Source organism: Saccostrea cucullata, unplaced genomic scaffold, assembly GCF_032062105.1.
Source record: "Saccostrea cucullata isolate Sc308-1 unplaced genomic scaffold, CSIRO_AGI_Scuc_v1 ctg2829, whole genome shotgun sequence".
In the NCBI taxonomy this organism is placed as follows: Eukaryota; Metazoa; Mollusca; class Bivalvia; order Ostreida; family Ostreidae; genus Saccostrea; species Saccostrea cuccullata.
In genome coordinates, this window is record NW_026938981.1 from 37,672 (window position 1) to 56,127 (window position 18,456).

General features: G+C 31.8%; 1 protein-coding gene across 4 annotated transcripts in view; it reads left to right on the plus strand.

Annotated features, from left to right (window-relative positions):
• Positions 1-18,456, plus strand: part of LOC134251982 (uncharacterized) — a 72,215-nt gene that overhangs the window by 32,463 nt on the left and 21,296 nt on the right. For all 4 annotated transcript variants that reach the window (XM_062734386.1, XM_062734388.1, XM_062734387.1 and 1 more), the window contains one exon: positions 5,503-5,754. In XM_062734386.1, the coding sequence (XP_062590370.1) occupies positions 5,503-5,754 (252 nt within the window). The remainder of the gene's footprint in view (positions 1-5,502; positions 5,755-18,456) is intronic.

An 18,456-nucleotide genomic window follows, 5' to 3' on the forward strand; every position in this document is an offset into this window, starting at 1 on the left:
ATCAAACAGCTGCAGAGAGGACACGATCGATCTCTGTCAAAAAATAAACATGGTATAGCACCCCTACTTATGTATTCGGAAACTTTTTTTTCTGTGTTCTTCAAATTATAAAACCCGATGAATTCAGAGTAGGTCGGGCAGTGGCTCTGGCGAGAGATAGCAAGACTACAGCTAGATATGGTAATTTATTCACGAAAATGTGACCAAGAAGTTACTAGCACGTGGAGACATGGTAAACAGTCAGTTTTTACCACCCAATAATATCTGTAGAAATGCACTTCATTCGATCTCTCTCACGTTCATTCAAAATTAAATAAGCATTTACTTTGCCTGTGTTACAATTTTCTGTAGTCGTGAATTAAAACTTCTTTTTGGACAAATATTTAGCTGAATGAGAATTGCATTATGGGTTACTACGAAACCTACAGGAATTTCACGGTTAAAAAAGAGGAAATCTTTTAAATGCTTAATTGATTGATTATTGTTTTAACGCCGAGTCAGCAGTATTTCAGCCATATTTCGGCGGGCATGCTCACAATGAAAAACAATTCATTTGTTAAATAAACGGTTGAAGTCTAGGTTTCTCAATGTCATACTGCAAAGCGATCTGTGTTTTAATTAATTCTTTTTTTCGGGTGTTGTACTATCGCTGAATACAATTGTCAGATGCATTCCCTGGCCAAACACGTGATCACGAGTACATGTATAGTTATGTAAACAAAGTTTTGTCCATTTAAATGCATAAGAGATGTTGTTTGTTTTTCTTACCCTTGAAACGCTGTTGTTCTAAACTAGAGAAAAAATACAGTTTATTAAACTTTTTTTTTTCTAGTTAACAAACAAATCTTTCGCAGTTTCTAATCTTTGTAATTTGTTCATAAGAATTTTTTTTTTATTTTACACTCCATTAACATGATTATAGTGAAATATGCGTTCGAAGTAGAATGTAAACATGTATTTGGCGTAAACTTTTGGTCAGTTGCTCGTGGTAAAATTCTCTGTGTGCATTTATAACAATAGCCATGTAAGGCAACCAAAGGTTTGTCAGTGTAGATGATCTATACACCTATTTTTTTTACAAGCGAATCCGTCGATAGTAAGCTATAATTTCCGCCGTAAAGTATGATAAGATATATAATGTTCGTTTAACACCCCCTCCCCCTGTAGCCACTCCTTTCCTGTTTAAAATCATGAAAGTCTTTCAGAAAGGTTTGGAAGCAAATTTTACAGGACATACAGACTATAACAATTTCTTCTTTCTTGTCAATTTTATTTATAAAACCGGGTTTACCCTATAGCCTTTGCATAGGTCAACCAAACCCTAAACCGTGTCTTAAATTTAAATCACAATAACAGTAGTAGGGGTGTAAAGTGGTAAGTGAAAAATACAATAGGTGTCATCACTGTGTACCCCGGGTCACTGGCAAACTATCAATGGCGTTGAAATTCTTTCATAATCGTGTTAGAGTATTGAAAGCCTATTTTTTTCAAACAAAACAAAGTACAAAAGTATGGAATTGCAATTAACGTATTAACATTGTGCATAATGAGATGATTATTTTGATATCCATCATGGACGTAAAACAATTGACAATCGTTTAAATATGCTTAAAAATAGTTTGTAGCATATTTTAGGATAAACATGTTTATATAAATTAAAACTAAAAAGTCTATTTTTGGGGATATGAATAATTGATTAACTTAGTGACTAGTCAATTACCAAAAAATATATTGATAAAAATATTTACATTTTTTACAGTGATTAATTATTTATTTACTTATCATTTATTTATTTTGATAATATCTGTTTAATCCATAAATTACTTTGATTGACTCGGTACTTAAGAAAAGAAACACACGCACACAAACACACAACTAGGGAAATGCTGCATTTTAGAAAATTATAGTTTTTGAAATTCAGAATTTGGTTTATAAATGGTTAATTAAATTACATATTTAATCTAATTAAGTGCATGTACGTATTTAATCAGTGTAAAAAAAATCACTATATTTATCTATTTTTAAAATTGACGATACAAACAAATTTACTGATCATATAATCGAATTTTGGAATTATTTGGCTTATTTTATATACATTTAACCCGTTTTACGATGAAATGTGTCTCAAAGTATTTTTTAACATATTTAAACTTTGAATATAAATCTTTGCATGCATATGTACCAATTCTCATTTCCAAAAAAACTTACCTTCATAACTGGTTTACTATACTGAAACCATGATAAGAATAGCTCCAAAACTTTAAGAAGGCTAATTTTCATAAAACAGAAACGATGTTGTAGAATTTTTCCGACATTCTGGAGTGTGGTTAAATTAATTATTGCATCTACCATTATACATTTAATACATATAACATACAGTTTCTTCATATCTTCGTAAACCTCAATTGGCAGAAACGGCTTACATCAACGGGGATCCCTCTGAAACATATTGCAAGGTTTTCTATGTGTGGCGATGTAAATATCCGCGCATAGATCACAAAGCTAAATTGAAGGAAGTTTTCTCCTCTATGGAAAGACAGGATTTAATTGAGAGAATGGAAATGTTCTCTAAAAACAGATACTGTTAAAAAGAGGCTTTAGTAAATCCAAGAGAACAAGCTGATTATTCTGACTTTATCATTATGAGTAAAAAATTAGCCTCGAGATCTCATCATGTCTTGCGCTTTCTTGGTTTGAAACAGTGTGATATAGATCAGATTGAGAGAGATAATAGAACTACTCAGGAAAAAATACTGAAAGCCTTATTCAGAATCCAAAACGACAGACAATCACTCATAAGACAGAGTATTTGCAATGCTCTATATTATGCAGACCATTCCGACGTAATTAATATGCTAAATTCTAGCTGGAACAAAGCAGGTCGGTTTTATTTACTAGTTCTGAGATTTTGATGCATAAATCAAAAGATACATGTATTTGTTAAACATAGAAAATACTAATATTCTGGTCAACATTTTTAAAATAATTTTTAGTAAAAAAAACATACATTTAAAAGTAAGTAATACAGTCCCTGAAACGTTCTACTCTCCCACCTGAACGGTGAACGAACGGTGAACGAACTGTGAACGAACGCAGAGCGAACGCAGAGCGAACGGTGAGTGAACGATGTGCGAACGGTGAACGCAACTTTGTGAACGATGTGTGAACGGTGAACGGTGAGTGAACGCAGAACGCGAACGGAGCGCGAACGCGAGCGCAAAGTGAACGGTGAACGAACGGTGAACGCAAGATGAACAATTTATTCGGAATGCCTTCGGTCTTTTCCTTGTATTGAAATTATTCTTTTATTCTATAATTCAAATGTCAAAAATAAATATAAATACACAATAGATAAACAAAAGAGAAACAAAATAGATAAATAAATAAATAATAAAAAAAATTACACATACGTATATTAAAATCGATATTTTAATAACATGATTTTAATCGCCATCAAACGTGTATTTGTGACCGCGTGTACTTAAAAAAAATAAATTAATCTAATTATATAGTAAATAATTATGCTTATTCTTTTCACTAATAAAATAATGTGGACTTCTGAAGATGAAACTGCTACTTATAGAATGAATTAATTACATTGTACGGGGTTGAAACAACATGTATTTCTGTGCCAAAGCGATTCTGAGTAAAATAACGGATTTTTTTTTTTAAATTCACAATTATCTGTTCACATTGACTGTTATTGTACTGCATAAAAATTCTCGTTTAATTTATTTAAATTCTACTGCAAAATATTCTATATTTATATGCCTTTTTAATCTTTTATGACGATTATTTTAGCTAACTTCTTCATGCATCTGTAGACATTTCCCGGCCGTGATTATTCTCGGTCAAGATGTTGGAAAGAGGCATTCAAATTATTTGTTATACATGTGTAGATTAAATATTCAAAACTAAATAAGTAATGTGTTGTCATAGTTTTTATTGAACAGAGAAATGTACGAGAGAGAGAGAGAGAGAGAGAGAGAGAGAGAGAGATAACCCCCTCGATTCTCAGATATATGTTGTATCAAATAAAAATTCAAATTATTTTTCCTAAATATTCAAAGCAATAAAGGTAATCTTTATTTTTTAGATTAACAAATCCATTTGACAGTAAACATTGGCTTTTATTTTCCATCATCAAGTTCACACAGTTCACAGGAAGTCCGTGCTATATTTGTAGTAGCGTGCTTGTGCTGTCAATCAAAATAATTCGACACAGTGGAGGTGAGGAAATCGCGTTTCACCGAACATGCCGAAGACAAGGAGTCACTTAGTATTCCAAGAAATTTTGATATTTTTCCCTATCATTTCTAGATCTGATTTTTGCATTCCTGCAGAAAAAAAAATAACTCAATAGGAATTTATATCGGGAGAAAAGGCACCGGGGGGGGGGGGGGATTAATTATACTGAATAGCAAGAAAGATATTTTTTAAACATGTTAAGGTACGGAGAAGGAAGAAATTTTTCTTCTCTAATAATAAACTATTCTTAACAGTTGGTCTTTTCTAAAATTTAAAACCACACCATCAATTTAATTAGCTCTAAAGATATTTAATTAACTGAATATTTGCAGTCTGTTCATATTTCTCAAACCTACATGTAGTTTAAATACATGTTACTGTTGAAATAATTTTTTTATGTATTCTTGTCCTGTAAAAGACTGCTATTAATTATTATACATCCATTAATAATTTGTCCTCTTTAAAATTACATCAAATTGATGCCACGTGAAGCATTTGTACATTGCCCTTTTTGAATTTAATATTTTAGCATCGTTCTACATACATGTAGGTACTTAATGTATTAATTATTTTCTAGGGAAAATTCATGAAATAAATAACAGCTGAATTATAATAATAGAAATATACATATCATGGATAATTTTTGCAATGAAATAATTATTCTTTAAACACGATATCTAAGTTATTTAATTAAAAAACATGTAAATCCTTACCATCAAAAAGATAAGTCCTTTCACTTCGGAGTTCCGAATGACAATGAAGACTGAACGATAAGTGAACGGTGAACGCAAGATGAACGCAAAGTAAACGGAACGAAGAGCGAACGGTGAACGTTTTGTGAACGGTGAACGCGAGCGCACGGTGAACGGTGAACGCAATACTGTGAACGAAGAGCGAACGGTGAACGCACGCTGCACGAACGGTGAACGAACGCTGAACGAACGGTGAGCGAACGGAAAAATGGGAAAGTAGAACGTTTCAGGGACTGTATTAATCTTTGAAAATTAAAAGATATCATTAAAATCAAATTGAAAGTCAACAAAGATGAACTATAAGTGAATAAGGAAAACAGATCACATTTATAGAATATTTGCAGAGTACTTTAGAAATATCAATTGAAGGATTCTGAAAGGGTTTTTGCTTCATGTATTATGATAGGATGGATGTACAAGAAATATATGTCAAGCCTGAACAGTAGAAAAACATCTGATTTGACCAAAAATCGTCTCCGTAATGAAATATTTTGTTTTGCAGATGTTGTAGCAAATATTAAGCCAAAGGAGAGAGACAAAGTTATCGCTGAGATCCTTGTCAAAACAGAACCTAAGAAGAACATCCCTGACGTTAACGAGACAGATATAAATGCTGAAATAGAGAAAATAAAGCCTGCTGTCCAAACGACTGGTGTCAAAAGTAAACCAGAAGATAGTTTAGGAAATGAAGAAGAAGGAGAGTGGGTCACTAGTGACACCGATAAGGATGTCAGTAGTGATTCTAAAGATAACAGTGAGTTAATAAAGCAAACAGTGCAAGTTTTTTTTTCTTGACAATGTAAGATATTGGGGTATATTTACATATTTTATGTCTTAAAATGAGGGATACTATTTAAAATACAAAATCATACTTTCATATTTAAGTAGAATCTGGAGGACTTTTGCAAATGAAAACAAATGCTGATCTTAATATCAAAGTAGATCGAGGTCAAGGAGAATGATTACATTATACCAGACAGACTCGCGTCAATAGTAAACCGGTATTAGTTCATTGTGATTCAAAGACCAGCTTTAATAGTAACCTATCAAACTGAGCAAATGTCGTTTAATTACTGAATGTAAACAAGCGAATTCAAAGAATTGTGGTCCCCGCTTTACGGGTCTTGTTTGTGAAATGTCATTTTTTCTGACATATTGTGTCAGATATGAACGCCCTATCATATGCCATTTAAAAATTATCACCAAAGTTGATATTTTAAAATGATAAGTTCATTTCTGAAGGTAGAGGTCTAGCACATGTCAATATGAATGTCATATCTCTTCTCAATCAAAAGAAAAAAAAATAAGTTCGTTTAACACTGATGACCCTGTACGGCAACAGAGCGAAGATTAAACTTTCCTTAAATGCAAATTTAATATATTGTTACCCAATGTAGGGTCTTTTCACAAGTGATTGCGCCCATGACAAATGGGCCTTATGGCATTTTTGCTAGAACGAGAAATAACGTCATAAAGATGTGACGTTGCAGACTGACGCTGAACTTCGACGCAGAATTTCTTTAACCACGTGTTTTGACGTTTGACGCATCCAGAGTTTTTGTTGCTGTTTCCAATATGTGGAATATATATATATATATATTAATATATATAATATATGAATATATATATATATATAAATATATATATATATATATATTATATATATATATATATCACACGTCTCTAACACAAACAATTTTCCTACATGACTGTCTGACATCTTCGCTAGCGATTGCCGAAGATGAGAAGCTGTCGAAAAGGTGCTTTTCTGATAGAATAATCAATCTGTATACTCTAGATAGATAAATTTTATTTACATATTTATATATCAGATTTAGGATGCATGTTAGACAGGGGTAAAATGTTAAAATATTGCACAGGAAGATTGTCTTCCTTTTTTTTTTTTTTTGGAGATCCGCTCCACAACTCTCGATATACATTGCGATCGCGTCGATCACATGTAAACAATGATCCATCTGTGCATACTACTTTAAACTTTTATTAAATTGTTTGTACTAATGTTGAAACTAAACATACATCTTCTATGTTTTTACAAATCAAACAAAAATGTGTAAGAACAACAGTAAAGATGTTTGTATTTTCTATAAATAAGAAATAGGAGATATAACTCTGATCATGTCAACAATCGATATAGCAGGGGTACAAGAGAGGGACTTCATTTGTATGAATTTGAATTTTCTCCCGGATTATAAAGAGATCTTTTGACCAAATAAAAACACTTTAAACTTTCAGCATAATTATGATTTTTTAAATAAAAAAAAAATATTGTTGTACTTTGGGGAACAAGGTCCCGTTAATCTAGAAAAGGAAAAACAAAGAAAAAAAAAAGGAAAATAGTAACTATTAAATAAACAAACATACTTTCAAAATGATTTTCTTGTTGCACTATAAGACACTTCAATTTAGAAAAATTAAAACAAGAAAAAACATCCAAATAAAAAAGTGATCTAAATGTTCTGACTTAATTGAATAGAGCTGTTCAAGTAAATCTTATTAGAGAGAGAGAGAGATGGCAAGAGAGAGAGAGACTCAGAGAGAGAGGATGGAGGGTATAGATAAAGATATTTATATTGTATCTATGTATCCTATATTGAGAAGTGTGAAACTCTATTGAAAAAGATGAGTTTTCAAAACAAACAAAATAATAAAATACTCTAAAATGAAGAAAAGTTTTTTTTGTTATTTAAATTACATGTATGGCTTTTTATTTTCAAGATCTCCAAATTTAATATACATGTAACTCTTTGGTACTAACGTGGTGTTTCATTTCAAAAGAGAGTTCAAATGTTTTAAGAATTATCTGCAAATTAATCACTGAAACCATGAAGAACTTTGTCTTACACAAAAGCTCGATCGGCATTGAATGTCTCTTAACAGATCAATTAGCATGCAAAAAACCCATTTCATCACTGGACTTATAATCTCACTGCAGTTATAAGTGTGGAGTTTATTGTTTAACCTGCCTGCCATCAATTTATGGATAAATATCATTATACATGTAAAAACACATGTTATGATTTTGTTTGTTTTGTTTGACAAAAAAAAAAAAATCCTAATAATTCCAGGGTCAGGTTTTATTTCTTCATGTAAATGCTGACATAAAATAAAATTCAATGCTGAAAGTACATGACATAAAACCGCAACAACATGCTTGCATTTTGTTTTATTTTGGTCGCAGTGCAGGGGATCGGGATGTCCTTTTATATTTCCGTAACATGTAAGGCTTTACAAGGCTTTGTAGCAACCTCTAATGATAAAACGCCGCTTAATGATGCAAATAGCATTAAGCGTTGCAATTGCAACGCTTAATGCCATAAAGAAGAAGGTATGGTTTTAGCTTTATTGCGCCTTAAAAATGTAAAGACATCAAAAAGTTTTGAAACTGGTTTAAATATTAGTTAAATAAATGACTCTGATAAATCAGGAAAGAATATGGCATGAAGGTTTACCATTCTGCAAATATGACGTCATTAATGTGAAGCATTTCTCTATTTTCAACAGAAAAAGCCTCAAAATGACAAATTTCAAGGGTTATTTTCCCTCAGAAAACAGTGTCCACAGCCGTCGCCCATGTTAATTTTTCGATATTTTGGGCAAAATTCAATAACAAATCACATGTCTCAAGATCTTTGTGGGCGATGCCTGTGGACAATGTTATCTGAAAGAAAATTCCATTGAAAATTGGTGTCTTCTGCAACTTTTTCAGAAAATAATGGAAAATGCACATGTTTATGACGTCATAATTAGCATTTAAAACACATGAGAAAAATGACTTGTGTGATTTTTTCTGCATTGAATTTCAATTATTTAAAAAGCAGGAGTTTTCAACTTTTACACTAGTTTCATTTTTTTAGAAAATCACAGGGCAAAATTTGTATGGAAACCATACCTTCTTCTTATTGCATTAATAGCATTAATAGCTGACATTATCAACCGCTAATGCTAAATCGCCGCTTAATGACAGAATTATATCATTAATCGTCACAAATGCAGTGCAACACCGACGCTTAATGAAACAAGCAAATATCGACATATTCGTAGCTTAATGATACACAATTGTGTATCATTAAGCGTTGCAGTTGCAACCCTTAATGATAGAAAATTTAGAAATCGCTTGTGATATCTAAGAGAAACACACATCTACCTTTCCTGAACAATTATATATCACTTGTCAAAATATTTATATATGCCCTTGTGCTTTATTTATGGTAATTAATGAAGCTTTACTGTGTTTTCTATCTAGTCAAGGGAACATATTTAAGCCACGGATGTTTAAGAGACAGTCAGATAGCTGGAAGAAATTTAAGAGATACAAACAAAGGGATATATAAAATGATATTCAAATCCTTTAAAAGAACCATTTTATTTACTGGAAATACAGAAGCGAACAAGCAATAAAATTCCTTTTAATTTGATACAGTGATTTGAATACTCAAACTAAAATATATAGAATATATTTAAATATTCCAAACTTAGTATCTTAGATTTTATACAGCTTAACACATATCGAAAAATAAATTTATTCTCACTATAATCGTATTTTTAATCTGCTTCGTTTCCTCAAATTTTGAAAAGGAGAGACATCAATATTGACAATTTATGTTTAAGTACAAAATGTATATAAAACACAAAGAATACATTACTGTGGCATGATTTTTTTTAGAAATAATTTTGAAAACTAATACATATATATAATTACAAATTATGAAAATCATGTCAAATGAAGTTCACATACTTCATTTTGTAGTACATTTGCCTGTCTGCAGCTGTCTGTAAACAAGTTTTCAAAATGCTACTCCTCCTGCAGTTTTGGTTTGATTTCAATATAACTTGGCACACAAAAAGACAACACTAAGATACTTAATTTCTGTATCGATTTTTGATTTCTGTGAACGGTGTTGCCTTAGTTACTAGAAATAGAAATAATATATAAAATGCTTCTTATCCAACATGTTTTGTTTAGGGATGTCAAAATTGTCAATAATTGATATTCGAATATTCGATAGTAGTATTTGAATATATTCGAATATTCGATAAAATAAATACATCTTGTATTATAATATGTATATACATCTATCTTCACTCTTATGTCAAGCAATATACGTTTAATGTCAATATTTTGGAAATTTCATGTAGAGTTTTGCAAATGCACTTTATTTATATTCTTAAAATATTTTACATAATATATGAAGAGTTTATATCTAAAATGTAATAAAAAAAATTTCCCCGAAATTCAAAAGATTCTTTTAATTCTTTTAACTTTTATGTTCAAGATTAATTAATCATCTTACCAAAGTGTACACTGATAACCCTACAGATTTATACCACACAGAACAATTAATTAATGGAGAAACATTAAAAGCAATTACTTTTAGCTTATTAATTTCCTGATAATGATTTTTAATGATGTATACATAAACAAAATGTGTCTTTTTAACAATACAAACTAATTCTAAGTACTTGACACTGTTATACCTCTAATAAAATGATCAAATGAAGAATCTATATTATTTTAATAGAAGACACATTCTTCACAATTTTAAGGTAATCCAAGAGAAGTGTCTTTTGATTTTGTTTGAAATAAAATCTTATTATTAGTCAACGATGAGAATTTGATTTTTTTTTTTATTTTTGATGCTTGTATATTTAAAATCCGAATATTCGAATCATGAATTAATATTCGAATATCAACTCATCAAATGAATATTCAAATATTCGAATATTCGTTGACATCCCTAGTTTTGTCTGATTTCAAAATAACTTACTAAAATAGAAATTTCTGTTAAATACTTTCAAAATGCTAATCCTCCTACAGTTTTAGTCAGATTATAATATAATTTGACATGCAAATAGACTATTCTTACATGCACTATTATCAGTTTCGTGTTTTTTGATTTTGTTGATTGATGTTGCCATGATAACTAAAATTGAAAATTCGGTAAAATTTTATTCAAAGCTTTTACAATAGTTGCAGTTTTATTGCAATCTTGCCATAAAAATAGATTTAATAAAGGACCGTCATTCTTTTTATTGCTTTTGTTGAGTTTCAAGCCCCAACTACTACTTTTTTTCTTCCTTTATTATCAGGAAGTACAAACAAGTGGAGCTACAGTCTCGACAGAGAGATATTTTTTCTTTCGATTTAAAAAACTAAGTTAAAATCTGACTAATATTAAAATGAAATAGATTTAAATGAATAGTTCTTTTTACGGTTCAAGAGAGACCGTAGTATTCATTTCTGGTACATTAATATTATTCTTAAAGAGAAATGGTCCTGTTCCCAAAAAAATGTTGAAACCCTTTTCTTAATCTTAAACTTGAAATATAATGAAATATGATGAATAGGAATCAAAACAAAACTACATCAAAGCTTCTAAGTCTTTACTATTGTTGATTAAGTTCCAAAGTTTTCACTCTTGTAAATCTAAGTTTCAAAGTTTTTACTATAACAAATCAAAGTTCAAAAGTTTTAGCTATAAATAGTATAAAACAAGGTTCAGGTTTGCCTTATTTGGCCCTGTGATTTTCTGAAAAACTAAAACTGCATAGTTTTGGTTAACAATGCATTAAAATATCACTTAGATCTTTGGAGACTGCGATCCTATATAAAATAACGTCATTGTCTGGCTAGTCAATGCATTATGACGTCACGAAATACGTCATTTTCCTCATATTCCGAAAAAGTCTACAAAACGGACAATTTGATATTTGATATAGAGCGCAACCTCTGATCAATAATATGCAACTAGTAAATGATAGAACTGTTTCTGACGATTCATGGACACGTTTTATTTTTTAGATCAGAGGTTGCGCTCATATTACGTTTCTTCACTGAAAGTACTCAATTATACCTGTTTATCTAAAAATATAAGAACATTGTAATTTCATAAAGCCAGTTCTCCAAGACCTGGACTGTGAAGAGAATTTTTTAATAGGTTATGAAAGCACCAAGTGTCTATTTTATTTTAATGCTTCAAATAGAAAATTAAGTGTTGTTCAATTAATTAGTTTATCATATAGTCTATCTATATTCCCTATACTCTATACGAGGGTCATTCAAAAAGTTCGTAGACTTTTGTCCTAACTTTTTTATTTAACGTCATATTATATCCAAATTTGGTACAAATATTTTAACAACAGATTCAAATAATTTGAGTAAAAAAATTGGAATTTATCTTCATTTATATTGAAATTACCAAGGATTTAGAACAGCAAAAATGGGGTCACGGAGCACCGTCAAAATTGAGTAATTTACTTTCTTTCACTTTATAGTATTTACAGCCATATCTCTAATAAATGGAGCTGAAACGAAATAAAATTTACATGTTTAAATAAAGTATTGCTGTATTAATAAAAATGAAATCAGGTTATGTAATATGTCGCTCCATTTAAAAGATATCAGTTTCTAAATACATATGGACTTGATTAAAAAAAGCAAAAAACCATGACGTTGGAGGACGTCACGGAGCAGCAATTAGCAATAAAATTGTACTTTACATTCGGGAAACTTCTTCCACAAGCTTAAAAAATCCGTATAAACCAGGATCTGCATGAAAAATAATCTGCGTGTTTCTATTAAATGGAAAATACAATTTTTGAGTGGTAGCGAGTTTGAATCGGACTATGGATTGTCGGCAAAGAAATAGTTTAAGTTTAAAAATACACATGGACTCGGAAGATGTAGGAACGTCATTGAACGTGATGTGTGCTTCACTGTTGCAGAATTAATAGAGTTACATGGTAAATGAAAGAATTTGAAAACAATGACATTCTTATTCAAGCTATATTTGTACAATTGTTCGCAAACTAGGTGTTAAATGTTATGGATATGTTTTTTTGAAAGGAGAAAACGCTACAAACAGTGTTTGAAATTAAGAAAATTAGTATAATTTTGACAAACTTTCTCAATTTTGTCTTTGACGTTACAATGTTGGTTAACTGTGCTCCGTGGTAACAAAACATGTCGTTTTAAATGTTGGCTAACATGAGTTCTATTTAATCAAATGAAATGAAATTTCACACTTCGACAAAATAAATGTTTATGTTTATGAAAATGTTTTGATTTATAATCTTGTAATAATTATATGACGATGAGAAGCATTGTCTACATATTTTTTGAATGACCCTCGTACAAGCGCAAACAGTTCATAACGCTACATATTCACCGGATTTTAGGTCGTATTAACCGGAGGGTCAATGTGCGTGCAACGGCATTGTGACATCACAATCAAATTATCGAACAACGTTGTAAACAATGGTTGCAACGGCCGCAGCGAGCTACGTATCTGAGCAGGAAAACAATTTTTCAAACCTATTTCAGGATTATTTTTTTTTTAAATCTGGACGTCTTAGACATAGCGGAAATCGGAAAGGAAAACACGGAGGTTACAAACAGTAATCTGGAGATTTTTTTTATTTTCAACAATAAAAGATCGCAAATGAAGATGGTGGCGTCCTACAGCCTTCAATGTTTCATCTATTCAAATCCCGACTATATAATAAAACAATTATGGACTCTTTTGGTGTTGAATATGGTTTGTTATTCACCAGAAAAATATCCATATTGACCTCGGCTTTTCCTCGGTCAACATGAATATTTTTCTGGTGAATAACAAACCATATTCAAAACCAAAAGAGTCCATAATTGTATAATATCTACAGGGCCATTTTATGCATAAAGTGAACCGACTTCTTCAAGTTTCTATATCTTTACTTTCAATCGGTACTTTAGTACTATAGTTTACTGTAGTAATTTTTATAGGATATGTTCGATTTTAGGGTGGTATATTTAGGACTAGCAATTATTTTTTTAGAAATACTGGAAAAAAAATTATCTTGTGAAAAACGACATAATTATGTTGTGAAAACGAGATATTATCTTGTGAAAACGACTTATTTCCTTGTGAAAACGAGATATTATCTTGTGAAAACGACTTATTATCTTGTGAAAACGAGACATTATCTTGTGAAAATGACGTATTATCTTATGAAAATGAGATATTATCATGTGAAATGAGATAATATGTCGTTTTCACAAGATAATATGTCGTTTTCACAAGATAATTTCTCGTTTTCACAAGATATTATATCGTTATCATGTGAAATGAGATAATATGTCGTTTTCACAAGATAATATGTCGTTTTCACAAGATAATTTCTCGTTTTCACAAGATATTATATCGTTTTCACAAGATATTATGTCGTTTTTACAAGATAATTATGTCGTTTTTACAAGATAATTTTTTCCCTTGGTATTAAAAAAAAATAATTGTGTGTCCTAAATATACCGCCGTACGTTTTTCTTTTACACCAGTCGTAAAAAAAAACCTCTAAATTTCAGTTTGTCGTCCATTGTAACATCACCGACTTTCTCATCAAAATAAAAAAGAACCGGTCAAACTATGCTGTACTTTAATGGAAGTTTTCAATTTAAGGAGAAGTAATGATACAAAGTATGTTTGTAAGAGTCGAGATGGGATGGGGTAGGGTTACTTACATCAATAAATATTTTATGTTGGTTAAAGTAGGATTCTTCTCACATTTCTTTTATTTAAAAATTTATGAAATTTTCACAGAATCTAGAGGACAATATCACCAAGTGATGGTATCAGTGAGATTTAATTTGACCATTTAATATTAGAGGCAAGGTCAGGTCAGGGACATTACTTTTTTTTTGGACATTAAGGTCAGACGACACGTTCCTTAATAATATGTTTTGTATCACTTGGAATAGGATAAAAAAATATTCATATTTGGCATTTTCTTCTGATTTCAACATTGTTTTCAAAATGTTTTTAAATATAGGTACACCAAAAATAGTGAGATAGGCCTTTCCGGAAGATTACCCATAAGGGTTATATAAGAAATATGTACCTTTGGTATCTTGTCCAAATGGCTGGTAAGGTACCCTTATATTTTGCGATGAATTCTGTTTAAATACCTACTCGTTGCTTTGCAACGAGCTTTGCTCTTGTTATTATTGTTTTTTTCTCTTACCGATTTTGTGCACGCAATTTCTCGAAAACGGCTCAATGGATTTCCGTGAAACTTTCAGGACTTATGTTACATCACTTGAACCTTATGCGTTTTTTTTTTTTCGTTTTGATGACGTCACTTCCGGTCCGGAGTTATCGGCACTTTAATGGTTTTTTAAGGGTCAGATTGTCCGCACGATTTCTCCTAAATGGTTTTAGGTAGACACATGATACTTTCAGATATGGTAGATCTATGTTTGTAGATTTGCGGAATGTATTTCATTTTTATCGGGAGTGCCGCACGTCGGCGCTCGGTATGGCCCGAAAAAAGTCCTATCGCAAATTTCAAAATTTTCAACACCTTTTCTACATCTTTTTACCTGGAAATATTTGTTAAAAAATATAGAACAAAAGAAGTATAGAATTTTAAGATCTTTCAAATCATTTATTAAAAAAAAGGGCTGGCCCATAAAATTAAGGGTCAAGAGGGGCCGAAAGTTTTTTCTTTATATCTCGAAATGTATTGAGAATTTGTAATACGTCAAAGAAGCAAAGTTGTTCAAAATGTCAAGCTCAATCGATTGGGGTCGTCAAAATATGTCCTGCATCGTCACTTCCGGCCAAACCGGAAGCAGTCGAAAACGCTTATTTTTACCGTTCTTGACAAGATTTGGGGTAACATATGTCTTTGGGAGCATAAAAACTAATTTTCCGTCCGTCGTCGTCACTTCTGGTGAAACCGGAAGTAGCTAAAAATTGCTTATTTTCGCATTATTTAACATAGCTTTAGAGGATTCAAACAATTTTTAGGCGTTATTTCTCATTTTTGTTAAAATTGAAAGCTACTTCCGGTCAAACAGGACGGAAGACCTACTCGTTGCTTTGCAACGAGCTTTGCTCTAGTTAAGGTCTTCCGTTTCAACGGAAGACCTTCTTATTTTTCTGTTGTTTCTTTTCAACTTTTCTTATTATTATTATTCTTACCGATTTTGTGCACGCGATTTCTCGTAAATGCGTCGATGGATTTTCATGAAACTTTCAGCATTGATGACAAATGATATGAACTTAAGGCCTTTTTTTTATTTGATGACGTCACTTCCGGTTCGGAGTTTTTCGCGATTTAGTGAGTTTTAGAGGGTCATTTTGTCCGGCAGATTTCTCAAAAAGCACTCAACGCAGAAGCATGAAATTTTCAGTGCTGATAGAGCAACATTTGGAGATGTGTATTTCGTATATCTCAACCACCGGAAGTACGAAGCGCCGACGCTGGCTATGGTCCGAAAACAGTCCTATCAAGAATTTCAAAAATTTAAACACCTTTTCTACGATAACTTTTTACTTAGAAATATTTTGTTAAAGCATGAAGAACAAAAGAAGTGTAGAATTTAAAGATCTTTCAAATGATATCTCAAAAAAAGGGCTGGCCCCAAAAATTAAGGGCAAAAGGGGGCCGAAAGTTTTTCGTCTATATCTCAAAAAGTATTGAGAATTTGTAATACTTCAAAGAAGCAAAGTTGTTCAAAATGTCAAAATTAATCTACTGAAGTCGTAAAAATACGTCCGGCGTCGTCACTTCCGGCCAAACCGGAAGTAGTCGAAAAACGCATATTTTTGCCATTCTTGACAAGTTTTGGGGTAACATATGTTACTGGAAGACTAAAACTAAATTTTCCCTCCGTCGTTGCCACTTCCGCCGGCGTCGTCACTTCCGGCCAAACCGGAAGTAGTCGAAAAACACGTATTTTTTCCATTCTTGACAAGTTTTGGGGTAACATATGTCACTGGAAGCCTAAAACTTAATTTTCCCTCCGTCGTTGCCACTTCCGCCGGCGTCCTCACTTCCGGCCAAACCGGAAGTAGTCGAAAAACACGTATTTTTGCCATTCTTGACAAGTTTTGGGGTAACATATGTCACTGGAAGCCTAAAACTTAATTTTCCGTCCGTCGTTGTCACTTCCGTTTTAACCGTTAGTAGCAAATTGCTTATTTCTGCATAAATCAATATAGCTTTAGATGATTCAAACCATTTTTAGGCGTTATTTCTTAGTTTTGGTTAAAAATGAAAGCTACTTCCGGCTAAACAGGACGGAAGACCTACTCGTTGCTTTGCAACGAGCTTTGCTCTAGTTACTATTAGGGTCTTCCGTCTCCAACGGAAGACCCTACTATTATTCTATTGTTTCTTTTTCACTTTTATTATTATTATTATTATTATTATTATTCTTTTTTCTTTACAATTTTTGTGCAGAAGATTTCTCGGAGATGACTCGACCGATTTATTTCAAATTTTCGGAGAAGGTGTATCTTTATCTAAACCTTATACGTTTTTTTCATTTTTTGAAAATTCACTTCCGGTCGGAAGTTATCGCCCTTTGATCGAAATTTTGATGACCTCCTTGTCTGTGATGGAACTCAAAAACGGCTCAAGCTAGAAAGCTGATTTTTTCAGGGATGATAGAGGACATGTTGCCCTATTGCAACATGGTCAGGATATTTTCCGGAAGTGCCTAGTATGGAAGCTCGGTAGGGGTCAAAATTTAGGACAGGAATCATGACTGATTTTTTGAGACATTTTGCATCATATCTCTTAAAGTATAATTATTTTGTCAAAACATACTGAGGAATATTTTTGCAGAATGACACGATCTCTAATATGATATCAAGAAAAAAGTGCTGACTCATCACATTAGGGGCCAAGAGGGGCCAAAAGTCTTTATTCGATAACTCTTTAACAGTAAATATTTTGTTAAACATTACTGAAGAGAAATTGTTTATCTCTACAATTTACAATTATATACTATGATTGCAATGTCGTATGGTACATAAATAGGGGCCAGAAGGGGCCAAAATGCTGAATGTTTGACACTTTATATCTCAGAAGTGGGAAATATTTTGATAAGCAATATTGAACAAAAGATGTTCAAAATAATGTTTTAAACAATATGCAACCTTTCATTTTTCGCTAAACGTCCCCTTTAGGGAGTTGAAGGGTTGGCCCCTAAATATTTCATTTGCAAATAACTCGAAAACGAAAGAAAATCTCTGAATACTTGTTGAACAAAAAGTGTTCAAAATCCTGAGATGTTTAAGATAAAATCAAGAAAAAGGGGCCAGACACTCAAATTAAGGGCCAAGAGGGGCCAAAAGTCTTCAATCGATAACTCAATAGCAGTCAATATTTTGATATACATTACTGAAGCAAAAATGTTTATCTCAACAATCTAAAACTATATATTATGTTTTGAATGTCGTATGTTAGATAATTAGGGGCCATAAGGGGCCAAAACGCTAAATCTTTGACGCTTTATATCTCAAAAGTCGGAAATATCTTGATAAGTAATACTGCACAAAAGATGTTCAAAATAATGTTCTGAACATTATGCAACCTTTCATTTTTCGCTAAACGTCCCCATTAAGGAGTTGAAGGGTTGGCCCCTAAATATTTCTCTTACAAATAACTC